The sequence below is a fragment of the Oncorhynchus clarkii genome, chromosome 27, assembly GCF_045791955.1.
Source record: "Oncorhynchus clarkii lewisi isolate Uvic-CL-2024 chromosome 27, UVic_Ocla_1.0, whole genome shotgun sequence".
NCBI classification, from domain to species: Eukaryota; Metazoa; Chordata; class Actinopteri; order Salmoniformes; family Salmonidae; genus Oncorhynchus; species Oncorhynchus clarkii.
Genome location: NC_092173.1, coordinates 28,628,697 through 28,644,844, shown reverse-complemented (window position 1 = coordinate 28,644,844; position 16,148 = coordinate 28,628,697). Strand labels below are relative to the sequence as shown.

The 16,148-nt window shown below is 44.3% G+C and overlaps 1 protein-coding gene across 1 annotated transcript in view; it reads left to right on the top strand.

Annotated features, from left to right (window-relative positions):
• Positions 1 to 16,148, top strand: part of LOC139385704 (fatty acid CoA ligase Acsl3-like) — a 52,762-nt gene that overhangs the window by 36,206 nt on the left and 408 nt on the right. The window contains exons 6-14 of the mRNA XM_071130980.1: positions 5,198 to 5,348; positions 5,856 to 5,979; positions 6,110 to 6,181; positions 10,453 to 10,592; positions 10,814 to 10,986; positions 13,307 to 13,381; positions 14,811 to 14,999; positions 15,679 to 15,793; positions 15,874 to 16,031. Of these exons, the coding sequence (XP_070987081.1) occupies positions 5,198 to 5,348; positions 5,856 to 5,979; positions 6,110 to 6,181; positions 10,453 to 10,592; positions 10,814 to 10,986; positions 13,307 to 13,381; positions 14,811 to 14,999; positions 15,679 to 15,793; positions 15,874 to 16,031 (1,197 nt within the window). The remainder of the gene's footprint in view (positions 1 to 5,197; positions 5,349 to 5,855; positions 5,980 to 6,109; positions 6,182 to 10,452; positions 10,593 to 10,813; positions 10,987 to 13,306; positions 13,382 to 14,810; positions 15,000 to 15,678; positions 15,794 to 15,873; positions 16,032 to 16,148) is intronic.

Below are 16,148 nucleotides of genomic sequence, written 5' to 3'. Positions count from 1 at the left end.
GTGTGCGTGTGTGTACTAATAATTTCTTTAACGGCATTATACTGAAATGTACACAACATGTATAACATTGTTATAGCATTCATTTATTAGTTTGTAGTAAGTCACTTTGCTAGTTTCAGAGATACTGTAGTCTCAGAGATACTATGGTCTCAGATACTGTAGTCTCAGAGATACTATGGTCTCAGAGATACTGTGGTCTCAGAGATACTGTGGTCTCAGAGATACTGTAGTCTCAGAGATACTGTGGTCTCAGAGATACTGTAGTCTCAGAGATACTGTGGTCTCAGAGATACTATGGTCTCAGAGATACTATGGTCTCAGAGATACTGTGGTCTCAGAGATACTATGGTCTCAGAGATACTATGGTCTCAGAGATACTTTGGTCTCAGAGATACTGTGGTCTCAGAGATACTATGGTCTCAGAGATACTATGGTCTCAGAGATACTATGGTCTCAGAGATACTGTGGTCTCAGAGATACTATGGTCTCAGAGATACTGTGGTCTCAGAGATACTATGGTCTCAGAGATACTATGGTCTCAGAGATACTATGGTCTCAGAAATACTGTGGTCTCAGAGATACTATGGTCTCAGAGATACTGTGGTCTCAGAGATACTATGGTCTCAGAGATAGTGTGGTCTCAAAGATACTATGGTCTCATTGATACTGTGGTCTCAAAGATACTATGGTCTCAGAGATACTGTGGTCTCAGAGATACTATGGTCTCAGAGATACTATGGTCTCAGAGATACTGTAGTCTCAGAGATACTATGGTCTCAGAGATACCGTGGTCTCAGAGATACTATGGTCTCAGAGATACTGTGGTCTCAGAGATACTGTCTCAGAGTCTCAGAGATACTGGTCTCAGAGTTTCTCAGAGATACTGTGGTCTCAGAGATCAGAGATGCTATGGTTTTAGAGATACTGTGGTCTCAGAGATACTGTAGTCTCAGAGGTACTATGGTCTCAGAGATGCTGTAGTCTCAGAGATACTATGGTCTCAGAGATTCTGTGGTCTCAGAGATACTATGGTCTCAGAGATACTGTGGTCTCAGAGATACTATGGTCTCAGAGATACTGTGGTCTCAGAGATACTGTGGTTTTAGAGATACTATGGTCTCAGAGATACTATGGTCTCAGAGATACTATGGTCTCAGAGATACTATGGTCTCAGAGATACTGTGGTCTCAGAGATACTATGGTCTCAGAGATAATGTGGTCTCAAAGATACTATGGTCTCAGAGATACTGTGGTCTCAAAGACACTATGGTCTCAGAGATACTGTGGTCTCAGAGATACTATGGTCTCAGAGATACTATGGTCTCAGAGATACTATGGTCTCAGACATACTGTAGTCTCAGAGATACTATGGTCTCATAGATACTGTAGTCTCAGAGATACTATGGTCTCAGAGATACTGTAGTCTCAGAGGTACTATGGTCTCAGAGATACTGTAGTCTCAGATATACTATGGTCTCAGAGATACTGTGGTCTCAGAGATACTATGGTCTCAGACATACTGTAGTCTCAGAGATACTATGGTCTCAGAGATACTGTAGTCTCAGAGATACTATGGTCTCAGAGATACTGTAGTCTCAGAGATACTATGGTCTCAGAGATACTATGGTCTCAGAGATACTATGGTCTCAGAGATACTGTGGTCTCAGAGATACTGTGGTCTCAGAGATACTATGATCTCAGAGATACTATGGTCTCAGAGATACTATGGTCTCAGAGATACTATGGTCGCAGAGATACTGTGGTCTCAGAGATGCTATGGTCTCAGAGATAATGTGGTCTCAGAGATACTATGGACTCAGAGATACTGTGGTCTCAGAGATACTATGGTCTCAGAGATACTATGGTCGCAGAGATACTGTGGTCTCAGAGATGCTATGGTCTCAGAGATAATGTGGTCTCAAAGATACTATGGTCTCAGAGATACTGTGGTCTCAAAGACACTATGGTCTCAGAGATACTGTGGTCTCAGAGATACTATGGTCTCAGAGATACTATGGTCTCAGAGATACTATGGTCTCAGACATACTGTAGTCTCAGAGATACTATGGTCTCATAGATACTGTAGTCTCAGAGATACTATGGTCTCAGAGATACTGTAGTCTCAGAGGTACTATGGTCTCAGAGATACTGTAGTCTCAGATATACTATGGTCTCAGAGATACTGTGGTCTCAGAGATACTATGGTCTCAGACATACTGTAGTCTCAGAGATACTATGGTCTCAGAGATACTGTAGTCTCAGAGATACTATGGTCTCAGAGATACTGTAGTCTCAGAGATACTATGGTCTCAGAGATACTATGGTCTCAGAGATACTATGGTCTCAGAGATACTGTGGTCTCAGAGATACTGTGGTCTCAGAGATACTATGATCTCAGAGATACTATGGTCTCAGAGATACTATGGTCTCAGAGATACTATGGTCGCAGAGATACTGTGGTCTCAGAGATGCTATGGTCTCAGAGATAATGTGGTCTCAGAGATACTATGGACTCAGAGATACTGTGGTCTCAGAGATACTATGGTCTCCGAGATACTATGCTCTCAGAGATACTGTGGTCTCAGAGATACTATGGTCTCCGAGATACTATGCTCTCAGAGATACTGTGGTCTCAGAGATACTATGGTCTCAGAGATACTATGGTCTCAGAGATACTGTGGTCTCAGAGATACTGTAGTCTCAGAGATACTATCGTCTCAGAGATACTGTTGTCTCAGAGATACAATGGTCTCAGAGATACTGTAGTCTCAGAGATAATATGCTCTCAGAGATACTATGGTCTCATTGATACTATGGTCTCAGAGATACTGTGGTCTCAGAGATACTGTGGTCTCAGAGATACTATGTTCTCAGAGATGCTATGGTCTCAGAGATACTATGGTCTCAGAGATACTGTGGTCTCAGAGATAATGTGGTCTCAGAGATACTATGGTCTCAGAGATACTGTGGTCTCAGAGATACTATGGTCTCAGAGATACTGTGGTCTCAGAGATAGTGTAGTCTCAGAGATCCTGTGGTCTCAGAGATACTGTGGTCTCAGACATATTGTGGTCTCAGAGATACTGTGGTCTCGGATACTGTGGTCTCAGAGATACTCTTTGTCTCAGAGATACTGTAGTCTCAGATACAGTAGTCTCAGAGATACTGTGGGCTCAGATACTGTGGTCTCAGAGATACTGTAGTCTCAGAGATACTGTGGTCTCAGAGATACTGTAGTCTCAGATACAGTAGTCTCAGAGATACTGTGGTCTCAGATACTGTGGTCTCAGAGATACTCAGGTCTCAGAGATACTGTAGTCTCAGATATACTGTAGTCTCAGATACTGTAGTCTCAGATACTGTAGTCTCAGAGATACTGTGGTCTCAGAGATACTGTGGTCTCAGAGATACTGTAGTCTCAGAGATACTGTTGTCTCAGAGATACTGTAGTCTCAGAGATACTATGGTCTCAGAGATACTGTGGTGTCAGAGATACTGTAGTCTCAGAGATACTGTAGTCTCAGAGATACTATGGTCTCAGATACTGTAGTCTTAAGGGGGAGGGTGGGTGGGGGTTCGGTGGTGCGGCTCATTAGGTCATGTGAATGAGGAAGTGGACACATCTGTGTCAGATTAAACTCAGAGGAAACACTCCCTTTCTCTTCAATTTCTCTCTCCTTCCTCTTTCTTTCCATCCCTCCCTTTCTCCAGCTGGTCTCTAGTGCTGCACTTCTTGACCCATAACAAGTAAAGTAGAGCTGGTACTGTGAGGGGGGTGTGTGTGTGTGTGTGTGTGTGTGTGTGTGTGTGTGTGTGTGTGTGTGCGTGTGTGCTGACCTGTGGGATTAGGAAGGAGGGTCATGTTTATAGACACTTCTGTAAACTTCACATGACATCATTCCCCCAACACCCCTCTCCTCCTCCTCACCTCCCTGTATCTCTGGATCCATGTTCAAGTCAGAACAAGGCCCCTCCTCTCGCATGCGGTAGACTCCCAGTCACGTCCCACTCCTCTCTCCCTCTCCTATCTCCCACTCCTATCTCTCTCTCTCCTACACTTTTGCTCCCTTCTTCCTCTCTCTCTGTCCTGCGTGTCTTCTGTTTGGGTGTGTTTTGTTTTTCTGCACTCGCTGTGGACATCGTGGACATGTTTATATTCCACACGACATTGAGCAGCCCCCCAGCCCTACAAAAAACATTCAAAATCACGTCTTATATTTCCACATGAGGACAACAGAGAAATCTACTGACTGCTGTTTTAGCCCTACTCCATTTATTTCTTATGTAGTCTAGAACTGGGATTTTATTTTTTTCAGCCCAAGACCCAAATTATAAATTAATCGTCCTCCAGGGACCCAAATTACGAAGAAATAGTGTGTGATTGTAGATGTATTCTTATAACACACAACCTACCTCTCACAAGCCAAGGACCCACTTTGGGTCCTGACCCATAGTTTAAGAAACCTATATGATCTAGAATCATCTCACTTCCTTCCACATTGTCAGAATCCACATTGCCTGACATAATATAACTTCTGAGTGGCTTTTTGGCAAGCCTAGACAAGATTAACATGGTGTCTTGGAGAACTTAAGCCCAAACATTTGAAATGGGCTGACGGGGAGGAGAGGCTTTACGTCAATTGAACAGCTCTCAGCCAGTTAACACACAGCCAAATGTCAGAGAAGAAAGAGAAGAGTGAAATAATATGAAGAGAGCCGTAGAGGGGCAGAGAGAGAGAGATATTGTAAAGAGGAAGGTAGGTGCGGAGAGAGGAAAGAGGGAGAGGTAGATGGGGGTTTTGGCATTAAGATATGATGTATCTTCCTACTGAGAGTGCCAAGAGGCTGAGGAGGTTTACTAAATGGTGACATTATGTTTAATGTGTTTAATATTTTACTTGACTGATGTTCCTCTCCCTCTTTATTCCATTAGGAATGTTCCATTCTGCCATATTCATCATTATGTACCCCCATCTTGTGTAACACCACCATATGTTCCCAGGACCTTCGCCTACAGACTATATATCCTAACATGGACTTAACAAACCTCCTCCATTTATTGTTCTGCCCTGCAACATATCTTATGATCTCCCATGAACTCCCTTTTCCTACCATATGCTGAATATTTACAAAAACATGCTTTCATGCCATGAACTAATTTGTTTTCCTGTATTTGTCTCTGTGTGTGTGTGTGTAGTGTCTCGTGGGCGTAAACAGCCCATGCCCTCTGACATCGCTGTCATCATGTACACCAGCGGCTCCACTGGCGTACCCAAGGGCGTCATGATCTCCCATAGCAACATCATTGCTGGCATCACTGGCATGGCAGAAAGGATACCCAACCTGGGGTAGGTACCGCTAACCTGCCAACCTTATACACTCTCTTTACCCTCCTGGGCTCACTTCCCCCGTACCAAACTACTACTACTGACATTTCCTGATAAGCAACATTTTTTCATGAATCATCGAATAACACTTTGAATGCTCTTAGAATTTTCACAATCCAAGCTGGCTTCCAAAGTGCACCTTGTCCAGGAAGATTGATCAAATGTTTACCCTTTTTCAGTTGGCGCTGTCTTAGAGGAAGGTCCCATAATGTCCTGTCTATGCTCTTTGACTGATCTCAGCTGTCCATGGGGGAGTACAGTGTGATGGTTATACATAGCAGGTTCCGTTTCAAAGCTGAATTAAAGAAACACTCAAAGTGATCTATGAGGACAACTTCCTGATTGAGGCCTTGGTGTCAACTGAGCACGTCTGTCTGTCTGTCTGTCTGTCTGTCTGTCTGTCTGTCTGTCTGTCTGTCTGTCTGTATGCTAGAATAATAAGGAGTGACGTATATTGTTCTGTGGCAGTGAGAATGACACCTACATCGGGTACCTCCCCCTGGCCCATGTGTTGGAGCTGAGTGCAGAGCTGGTGTGTGTAGCTCATGGCTGCAGGATCGGCTACTCCTCCCCCCAGACGCTAGCGGACCAGGTGAGGTGGTCCCCCCCTGCTCTGTATACTGTGTCACCTGCTTGGACTGTACATTACTTAACACATATATAAAAGGTGAATATATGTGTAGAGTACCTGTATGATAACTGTATCCTTTCTCTCTCACCAGTCAACAAAGATAAAAAAAGGCAGCAAAGGAGACACCAGTGTTCTGCAGCCTACTCTAATGGCAGCTGTGCCGGTAAGACATACATACAGTACTGTCAATGTAGGGTTGCAAATGCTGATGCTCCAGATACTCAACTAGTGTAAAGAAGGCCAGTTGTATTACTTCTTCAATCAGAACAACAGTTTTCAGCTGTGCTAACATAATTGCAAAAGGGTTTTCTAATGAACAATTAGCCTTTTAAAGTGATAAACTTGGATTAGCTAACACAACGTGCCATTGGAACACAGGAGTGACGGTTGCTGATAATGGGCCTCTGTACGCCTATGTAGATGTTCCATAAAAATCAGCCGTTTCCAGCAACAATAGTCATTTACAACATTAACAATGTCTACACTGTATTTCTGATCAATTTGATATTATTTTAATGGACAAAAAATGTGCTTTTCTTTCAAAAACAAGGACATTTCTAGGTGATCCTAAATGTTTTAACGGTATTGTATGTTTACATTGCCAAAGCAAGTGAAAAGGATAAACAAAAGTGAAATAAACCTTAAAAAGTGAACAGTAAATATTACACTCACACAAGTTCCAAAACAATTAAGACATTTCCAATGTCAAATGATGTCTATATAGAGTGTTGTAGCGATGTGCAAATAGTTAAAGTACAAAAGGGTATATAAATAAATATGGGTTGTATTTACAATGCTGTTTGTTCTTCACTGGTTGCCCTTTTCTTGTGACAACAGGTCACACATCTTGCTGTTGTGATGGAACACTGTGGTATTTCACCCAGTAGATATGGGAGTTTATCAACATTGGGTTCCTTTTTTGAATTCTTTGTGGGTCTGTGTAATCTGAGGGAAATATGTGTCTCTAATATGGTCATACATTTGGCAGGAGGTTAGGAAGTACAGCTCAGTTTCCACCTCATTTTGTGGGCTGTGCACACATAGCCTGTTTTCTCTTGAGAGCCAGGTCTGCCTATGGCGGCCTTTCTCAATAGCAAGGCTATGCTCACTGAGTCTGTATATAGACAGAGATTTCCTTAAATTCTACAACCACCTAAAATGAAGTGATTCCCAAACCTTCCATAACAAATCCATCACCTACAGAGAGATGAACCTGGAGAAGAGTCCCCTAAGCAAGCTGGTCCTGGGACTCTGTTCACAAACACAAACACACCCCACAGAGCCCCAGGACAGCAACAAAGTTGGACCCAACCAAATAATGAGAAACAAAAAGATAATAACTAAGAATTTACCAAAACATTTGCCCCTTAACAGAGAGTACACAGTGGTAGAATACCTGACCACTGTGACTGACCCAAACTTAAGGAAAGCTTTGACTATGTACAGACTCAGTGAGCATAGCCTTGCTATTGAGAAAGGCCGCCGTAGGCAAACCTGGCTCCTAAGAGAAGACAGGCAATGTGCACACAGCCCACAAAATGAAGTGGAAACTGAGCTGTACTTCCTAACCTCCTGCCCAATGTATGACCATATTAGAGACACATATTTCCCTCATATTACACAGATCCACAAAGAATTCGAAATAAACCCCGATTTTGATAAACTCCCATATCTACTGGGTGAAATATCACAGTGAGCCATCACAGCAGCAAGATTTGTGACCTGTTGCTACAACACATATTTATGCTTATTTATTTTCCCTTTTGTACTTTAACCATGTGTACATCGTTACAACACTGTGTATATATATATACTATGACATTTGTAATGTCTTTATTCTTTTGGAATTTCTGTGAGTGTAATGTTTACTGTTAATTTTTATTGTTTATTTCACTTTTGTATATTATCTACCTCACTTGCTTTGGCAACATGTTTCCCATGCCAATAAAGCCCCTTGAATTGAATTGAATATAGGTAGCACACATTTCCTTTTCAATTTCTATCCAGATGTAAAATTTTCCTGTTTTGACTAATTTAATAGAGTCTGCTCTATACCACATTAGCATCCCCCCTGTTTCACAACCACCTAAAACAGTAGTTTGGTGGATGAGACTACCAGCACTCTGTAACCTATTTTTTTTACCTTTATTTAACTAGGCAAGTCTGTTAAGAACAAATTCTTATTTTCAATGACTGCCAAGGAACAGTGGTTTAACTGCCTGTTCAGGGGCAGAACAACAGATTTGTACCTTGTCAGCTCGGGGATTTGAACTTGCAACCTTTCGGTTACTAGTCCAGTGGTTAGCCACTAGGCTACCCTGCCGCCCCATACCATGTTTCTTGTAGGATGACAATGTCTGTATTTCCAATTTCTTTGATGAAATATGGGTTCCTGCTCTCTCTCTCTCTCTCTCTCTCTCTGTCTCTTTGTCTCTCTCTCTCTCTGTCTTTAATTCTCTCTTTGTCTCTCTCTCTCTCTGTCTTTAATTCTCTCTTTGTCTCTCTCTCTGTCTTTCTCTCTCTCTCTCTGTCTGCCTCTCTCTCTCTATTTATTTATTTATCTCTCTCTCTCTCTCTCTCCTGCTCTCGCTCTTTGTCTATTTCTCTCTCTCTCTCTCTCTCTCTCTCTCTCTCTCTCTCTCTCTCTCTCTCTCTCTCTCTGTCTTTAATTCTCTCTTTGTCTCTCTTTGTCTCTCTCTCTGTCTTTGTCTCTCTCTCTCTATTTATTTCTCTCTCTCTATTTATTTCTCTCTCTCTCTCTCTCTATTTATTCTCTCTATTTATTTCTCTCTCTCTGTCTGTCTGTCTCTCTCTCTCTTTCTGTGAGACCCCATGCATCTCTTCATCTGTGTGTTCCCCCATGAGGATGCTAGGAGTCAGGGGACACAGGTCAGAGGGCCCCAATGTCTGGAACCATTCACAGCTGTAAACAGAACGTGAGAAAGCCCTGTGTGGTTTTCTCCGTCATAGACAAACACACACTCACTCACACACACACACCGCTCACAGTGTGTAGTTTCCTCTGTGACACCAGGCTGCATGTGTCCCACATCAACTTCCTCTCTCACTACTTTATCTAACATGCACACAAACACAGACTCTCACACCCACCAGCTGGTTTTTATTGTTTGTTGTTTGTGCCCTTTACTCCATTCAAACTTGGAGCCCAGTTTTGGAACTCACTGATTAATTTAATAACGAAGTGTTCTGGGTTTTAGTGGGGTTGGACAAACTCTCCCTACCGTCACCATGTCAATAAGAAACAGACAGTGCTAAGTCACACACACACACACATACACACACACACACACACACACACACACACACACACACACACACACACACACACACACAGTCGTGTACAGCTAACCTTGTGGGGACACACAATTCACTCCCATACAAAATCCTATTTTCCCTGACCCCTAAACCTATCCCTAACCAGTACTCTTACCCTAACATTAACCCAAAAACCTAACCTTAAACCGAAACCTAGCTCCTGACCCTTAACGTAATTCTAACCCTAACACTAATTCTAACCTTAACCCTAATCCCCTAGAAATAGCATTTGACCATTTGACAACTGAATGACTTAGTGGTTCCTCTCCTTCTCTCTATATCAATCTCTCTGGGAGTGATGAGGTCACTGTTTTCCATGCCCACAGGAGGGTTGGGCATTCCCATTCAATTGTTTACTGTAACACTGAATCTGTTTCATATTGACCAGATTGTTCCACAATACACCACAGTATATTCTGATTGCTTTACTAGTTGCTGAATCTGTGAGCATCTTTACATAATTTATTGAATTTAGACCTCTAATATTGAAATGGTTTGTCTGGGACTTGGTCTTGTTTCATACCCAGGACACGGAGTCTCTGCTGGGCAGATAGAGAAGAGACACTGGCTGATGTCACATGTGTTATCTCTGTGCTCACATAGCTCCTCAGAACTGGACCTCCTGACAGAGACGTGTCAGGGATCTGCTGTCTGGGACTGGGAACAACGCCCCGTATTAAGACTGCAGACAGACACAATGTAAAGCAATGTGCTTTGGCCACATACAGACAGATCCAGAACTTATTGAACAGAACACCCACCACCCTCTTCTTATTTCCCCTCCTCTTTCTGTCCCTGTCTCTAATTCTACATCTCCCCCTATTTTCTACCCTCTCTTATACATCCAACTCAACCCCCCCCTCTTTATTTATCTCTTTATGTGTCTCTGCTCACCATCTCTCAATTCCTCCCCTCTTTTCTCTCTCTCTCTCTCTCTCTCTCTCTCTCTCTCTCTCTCTCTCTCTCTCTCTCTCTCTCTCTCTCTCTCTCTCTCTCTCTCTCTCTCTCTCTCTCTCTCTCTCTCTCTCTCTCTCTCTCTCTCTCTCTCTCTCTCTCTCTTTCTTTCTCTCTCTCTCTCTCTCTCTGTGTGTGCTACAGGAGATTATGGATCGTATCTATAAGAATGTGATGACCAAGGTGGAGGAGATGAGCAGTGCTCAGAGGACTCTGTTCACTCTGGCCTACAACTACAAGCTGGAGCAGCTCTCCCAAGGACGCAGCACGCCACTGTGTGACAAGTACGTCAGTCTACTACAGTACACACACACACACACACACACACACACACACACACACACACACACACACACACACACACACACACACACACACACGTCCTTACATATACACATAATATCTATTACACACACAAAACCTAATCCAAAAACAAATAACATAATGATGTTGAACTAGGAAGTGTAAACATGAATTACCCCCCCCCCCCCCCCAACCCCTCCAGCCTGGTGTTTAAGAAGGTTCGGTCCCTTTTGGGGGGGAAGACCAGGGTGCTGCTGTCGGGCGGGGCACCCCTCTCTGCCGCCACCCAGCGCTTCATGAACGTGTGCTTCTGTTGCCCCGTGGGCCAGGGCTATGGCCTCACCGAGACCTGCGGCGCTGGCACCATCAGCGAGAGTAAGAGAGAGTGAATGTAGTGGATACAGAGGGATGGGATAGGGTAGGAGGGAGGAGAGGCTGTAGTGGATACAGAGGGATAGTGTAGGGGAGAGGAGAGACTGTAGTAGATACAGAGGGATGGTGTAGGAGGGAGGAGAGACTGTAGTAGATACAGAGGGATGGGGTAGGAGGGAGGAGAGACTGTAGTAGATACAGAGGGATGGTGTAGGGGAGAGGAGAGACTGTAGTGGATACAGAGGGAGGGGGTAGGAGGGAGGAGAGACTGTAGTAGATACAGAGGGATGGGGTAGGAGGGAGGAGAGAATGTAGTGGATACAGAGGGATAGTGTAGGAGGGAGGAGAGACTGTAGTGGATACAGAGAGATGGGGTAGGAGGGGGGAGAGACTGTAGTGGATACAGAGGAATGGGGTAGGAGGGAGGAGAAACTGTAGTGGATACAGAGGGATGGGATAGGGTAGAGGGGAGGAGAGACTGTAGTGGGATGGAATAGGGTAGAGGGGAGGAGAGATTGTAGTGGACACAGAGGGATGGGATAGGGTAGAGGGGAGGAGAGACTGTAGTGGATACATAGGGATGGGATAGGGTAGAGGGGAGGAGAGACTGTAGTGGATACAGAGAGATGGGGTAGGGAGAGGAGAGACTGTAGTGGATACAGAGGGATGGGATAGGGTAGGGGGGAGGAGAGACTGTAGTTGATACAGAAATATGGGGTAGGATGGAGCAGAGACTGTAGTGGAAACAGAGAGATGGGATAGGGTAGGGGGAGGAGAGACTGTAGTAGATACAGAGGGATGGGGTAGGAGGGAGGAGAGACTGTAGTGGATACAGAGGGATGGGATAGGGTAGGGGGAGGAGAGACTGTAGTAGATACAGAGGGATGGGGTAGGGGGAGTAGAGACTGTAGTGGATACAGAGATATGGGGTAGGGGGAGGAGAGACTGTAGTAGATACAGAGGAATGGGGTAGGAGGAGGAGAGACTGTAGTGGATACAGAAGGATAGGGTAGGAGGGAGGAGAGACTGTAGTGGATACAGAGGGGTAGGGTAGGGGGAAGGAGAGACTGTAGAATATACAGGGGAATGGGGTAGGGGAGAGGAGAGACTGTAGTGTAAACAGAGGGATGGGATAGGGTAGGGGGGAGGAGAGACTGTAGTAGATACAGAGATATGGGGTAGGAGGGAGGAGAGACTGTAGTGGATACAGAGGGATAAGGTAGGAGGGAGCAGAGACTGTAGTGGAAACAGAGGGGTGGGATAGGGTAGGGGGAGGAGAGACTGTAGTAGATACAGAGGGATGGGGTAGGGGGGAGCAGAGACTGTAGTGGATACAGAGGGATAGGGTAGGGGGAGGAGAGACTGTAGTAGATACAGAGGGATGGGGTAGGAGGGAGGAGAGACTGTAGTGGATACAGAGGGATAGGGTAGGGGGAGGAGAGACTGTAGTAGATACAGAGGGATGGGATAGGGTAGGAGGGAGGAGAGACTGTAGTAGATACAGAGGGATGGGATAGGGTAGGAGGGAGCAGAGACTGTAGTGGATACAGAGGGATGGGATAGGAGGGAGGAGAGAATGTAGTAGATATAGAAGAATGGGGTAGGGGGAGGAGAGACTGTAGTGGATACAGAGGGATGGGGTAGGAGGGAGGAGAGACTGTAGTGGATACAGAGGGATAGGGTAGGGGGAGGAGAGACTGTAGTAGATACAGAGAGTTGGGATAGGGTAGGAGGGAGCAGAGACTGTAGTGGATACAGAGATATGGGGTATGAGGGAGGAGAGAATGTAGTAGATATAGAGGAATGGGGTAGGGGGAGGAGAGACTCTAGTGGATACAGAGGGATAGGGTAGGGCGAGGAGAGACTGTAGTGGATACAGAGGGATAGGGTGGGGGGAGGAGAGACTGTAGTGGATACAGAGGGATAGGGTGCGGGGAGGAGAGATTGTAGTGGATACAGAGGGATAGGGTAGGGAGGAGGAGAGACTGTAGTGGATACAGAGGGATGGGGATGAAGATAGAGTAAATGGGAGAGCACAGTTCTGAAAGTCATGGAAATATCCATTATTTCTCCCTAATGCAGTAAAAACTGCAGTCAGCAGTGATCCATTGCATAACTAATCGTTCCGTGTTGTCATCCCTTAGAGATAGGAGAGAGTGCAGGGCCCTGGCAGGGCTGGTTTGGTTTGGTTAGGTTACCACGGTAACAGATGGGGAGCATTCAGCATAACAGTGCCACTGTGTATTATACAGTTGTCAGTCACTGCAGCTTGGGATGACGATGTGTGTGCGCTTTTGTGCGTGTGCGTGTGTCTGCTTTCCAGTGTGGGACTACAGCACAGGGCGAGTTGGAGGACCGCTCATTTGTTCTGAAATCAAGCTCAAGGATTGGGTGGAGGGTGAGTGACACAGAAAGACAGGGAGGAGGACCCCTGGGTCTCTTTATCCACACACACACTTATGAAAACAATGTCATATAGTTTACCGATCCATCCCACGTTATTTACACACACGCCCTAGTCAGTGTGAGAGATGGACAGCGTTTTAGGGGAAAAATCCCTCTTTCATATTTCAACTGCACCATGACCTTGTAAGGAAGTCATTCAGAACACAACTCTTTCCTCTGTATAGTTTTCCATCATACAGTGCCTTCAGAAAGTATTCACACGCCTTCACTTACAAGGTGGGATTCAAATGTATTTGTCATTTTTTGTCAACGATCTATGCAAAATACTCTAATGTCAAAATGGAAATGTAATTACATAGATATTCAAACCCCTGAGTCAATACATGTTAGAATCACCTTTCTGCATACGTCTCTAAGAACTTTGTACACCTGGATTGTACAATATTCTTTTAAAAATATGATTGTTGATAATTGCTAGACAGCCATTTTCAAGTCTTGCCATAGATTTAAGTCAAAACTGTAAATAGGCCAGTCAGGAACATTCAATGTTGTCTTGGTAAGCAACTCCAGTGTAGATTTGGCCTTGTGTTTTATGTTATTGTCCTGCTAAAATGTGAATTTCTCTCCCAGTGTCTGTTGGAAAGCAGACTGAACCAGGTTTTCCTCAAGGATTTTGCCTGTGCTTGCGCTATTCCATTTATTTTTATCCTAAAAAATTCTCTAGTCCTTGCCAATGACAAGCATACCCATAACATGATGCAGCCACCACCATGCTTGAAAATATGAATAGTGGTACTCAGTGTTGTGTTGTGTTGGATTTGTCCCAAACATAATGTCTTTGCCACCTTATTACTTAAGTGCCTTTTTGCAAACAGAATGCATACAGTGAGGTAGTCTTTCAAAAATCATGTTAAACACTATTATTGCACACAGAGAGTCCGTGCAACTCATTATGTGACTTGTTATACACATTTTTACTCCATAACTTATTTAGGATAGCCATAACAAAGGGGTTGAATACTTATTGACTCAAGACATTTCAGCTTTTCATTTTCAATTAATTTGTAAAAATGTCAAAAAAACTGTTGACATTATGGGGTATTGTGTGTAGGTCAGTGACACAACGTCTATTTTATCCTTTTAAATCCAAATTCAAGCTGTAACACAACAAAATGTGGAATAAGTAAAAGATGTGAATACTTTCTGAAGCGACTGTACATGGTCTATTCTGTGCTAATCATTTTATCTAATCAAGTGTATTCTATCCTAGTTTGGACCTCAGAAATAGGACATGCTGTCTGTATTTTATCCACTCTGTGTTTCTTCTGTATTAACAGTACACTCTACTCTCTATATTTCTGTGTCCGTCTACTCTGCTGATGTCTATTGGTCTTTATTTCCTCCCCTGCTCTGTCCTCCAGGTGGCTACCACAGCACAGACACACCCAACCCACAAGGTGAGATCCTGATTGGCGGGCCCAACGTAACCATGGGTTACTACAAGAATGAGGCCAAGAACCAGGACTTTTTTGTGGACGACAACGGCCAGCGGTGGTTCTGTACGGGAGACATAGGAGAGGTCCATCCTGATGGATGCCTCAAGATCATTGGTGAGGAGCAGGGCTAACGCCTCTAACTGAATGTCCTCATTCTCGGTTTCTGAATAAAGAGACATCTACTCTATTCCAAAGTGTTCCCCTTCACCATGGTTATGCACCCAAGTTCATATTTGCTAAGATAAACATTTACTTTTGGGCATGTCCATCAAAGGAGGCTGGTGGGAGGAGCTATAAGAGGATGGGCTCATTGTAATGGCTGGAATGGAATCAATGCAACGGAGTCAAACACGTTGTGTTTGATGTGTTTGGCACCATTCCATTGATTCCATTCCAGCCATTATAATAAGCCCGTCCTCCTCTAGCTCCTCCTACCAGCCTCCTCTGATGTCCATATACAGTACCATGTAAAAAACCCTCCCTGGTACCACCTACGTCAGCACACCGCATCAACGTCATGCCAAAACCACTGAAACCCATCTAAATAACCTATGCCCCTACGTTCATCTATCAGTCTAGCAGGACAGCTCCCAAGAACAACTATTTCTCAATTCCACCTCACTTCTGAGAATTCCTCTTGAGTCGTGTTTACTTTAGACTGACAGAAATCCTAATGCTCTCTGTTGTCTATATCTGTCTGTAAAGATTTGCTGTGCAATGGAAAATGTGCTTTTTATCCCCCCCCCCCACAAACACACACATACAGTGTGACAGTGTGTCCCTGTGTCTACAGATCGTAAGAAGGACCTGGTTAAGCTCCAGGCAGGAGAGTATGTGTCTCTGGGGAAGGTGGAGGCCATGCTGAAGAGCTGCCCCCTTATAGACAACATCTGTGCCTACGCCAACAGGTGTGTGTGTGTGTATGAATCAGTCTATGTAAAAAAAACAGAGACATGGTGGTATCTTCTTAACTGTTATCTCTCTTCAGTGAAGAGATGTACGTGATTGGCTTTGTGGTGCCCAATCAGAAGCATCTGCTGTCGCTAGCGGAGCAGTATTGTATCCGGGGCTCATGGGAGGAGCTGTGTAACAATGCTGCCATGGAGGGGGTGGTCCTGCAGGTCATCACTGAGGCTGCCCTATCAGGTGAGAGGTCAAAGGTCATCAGACCTTGGAGAGAGAGGAGAGAGCGGTTATGCAGTAGATGGAAGTGGTAGTAGTAGATACACGTTAAAGTCCGTTTGAAGCTCTACTTTTGTCATC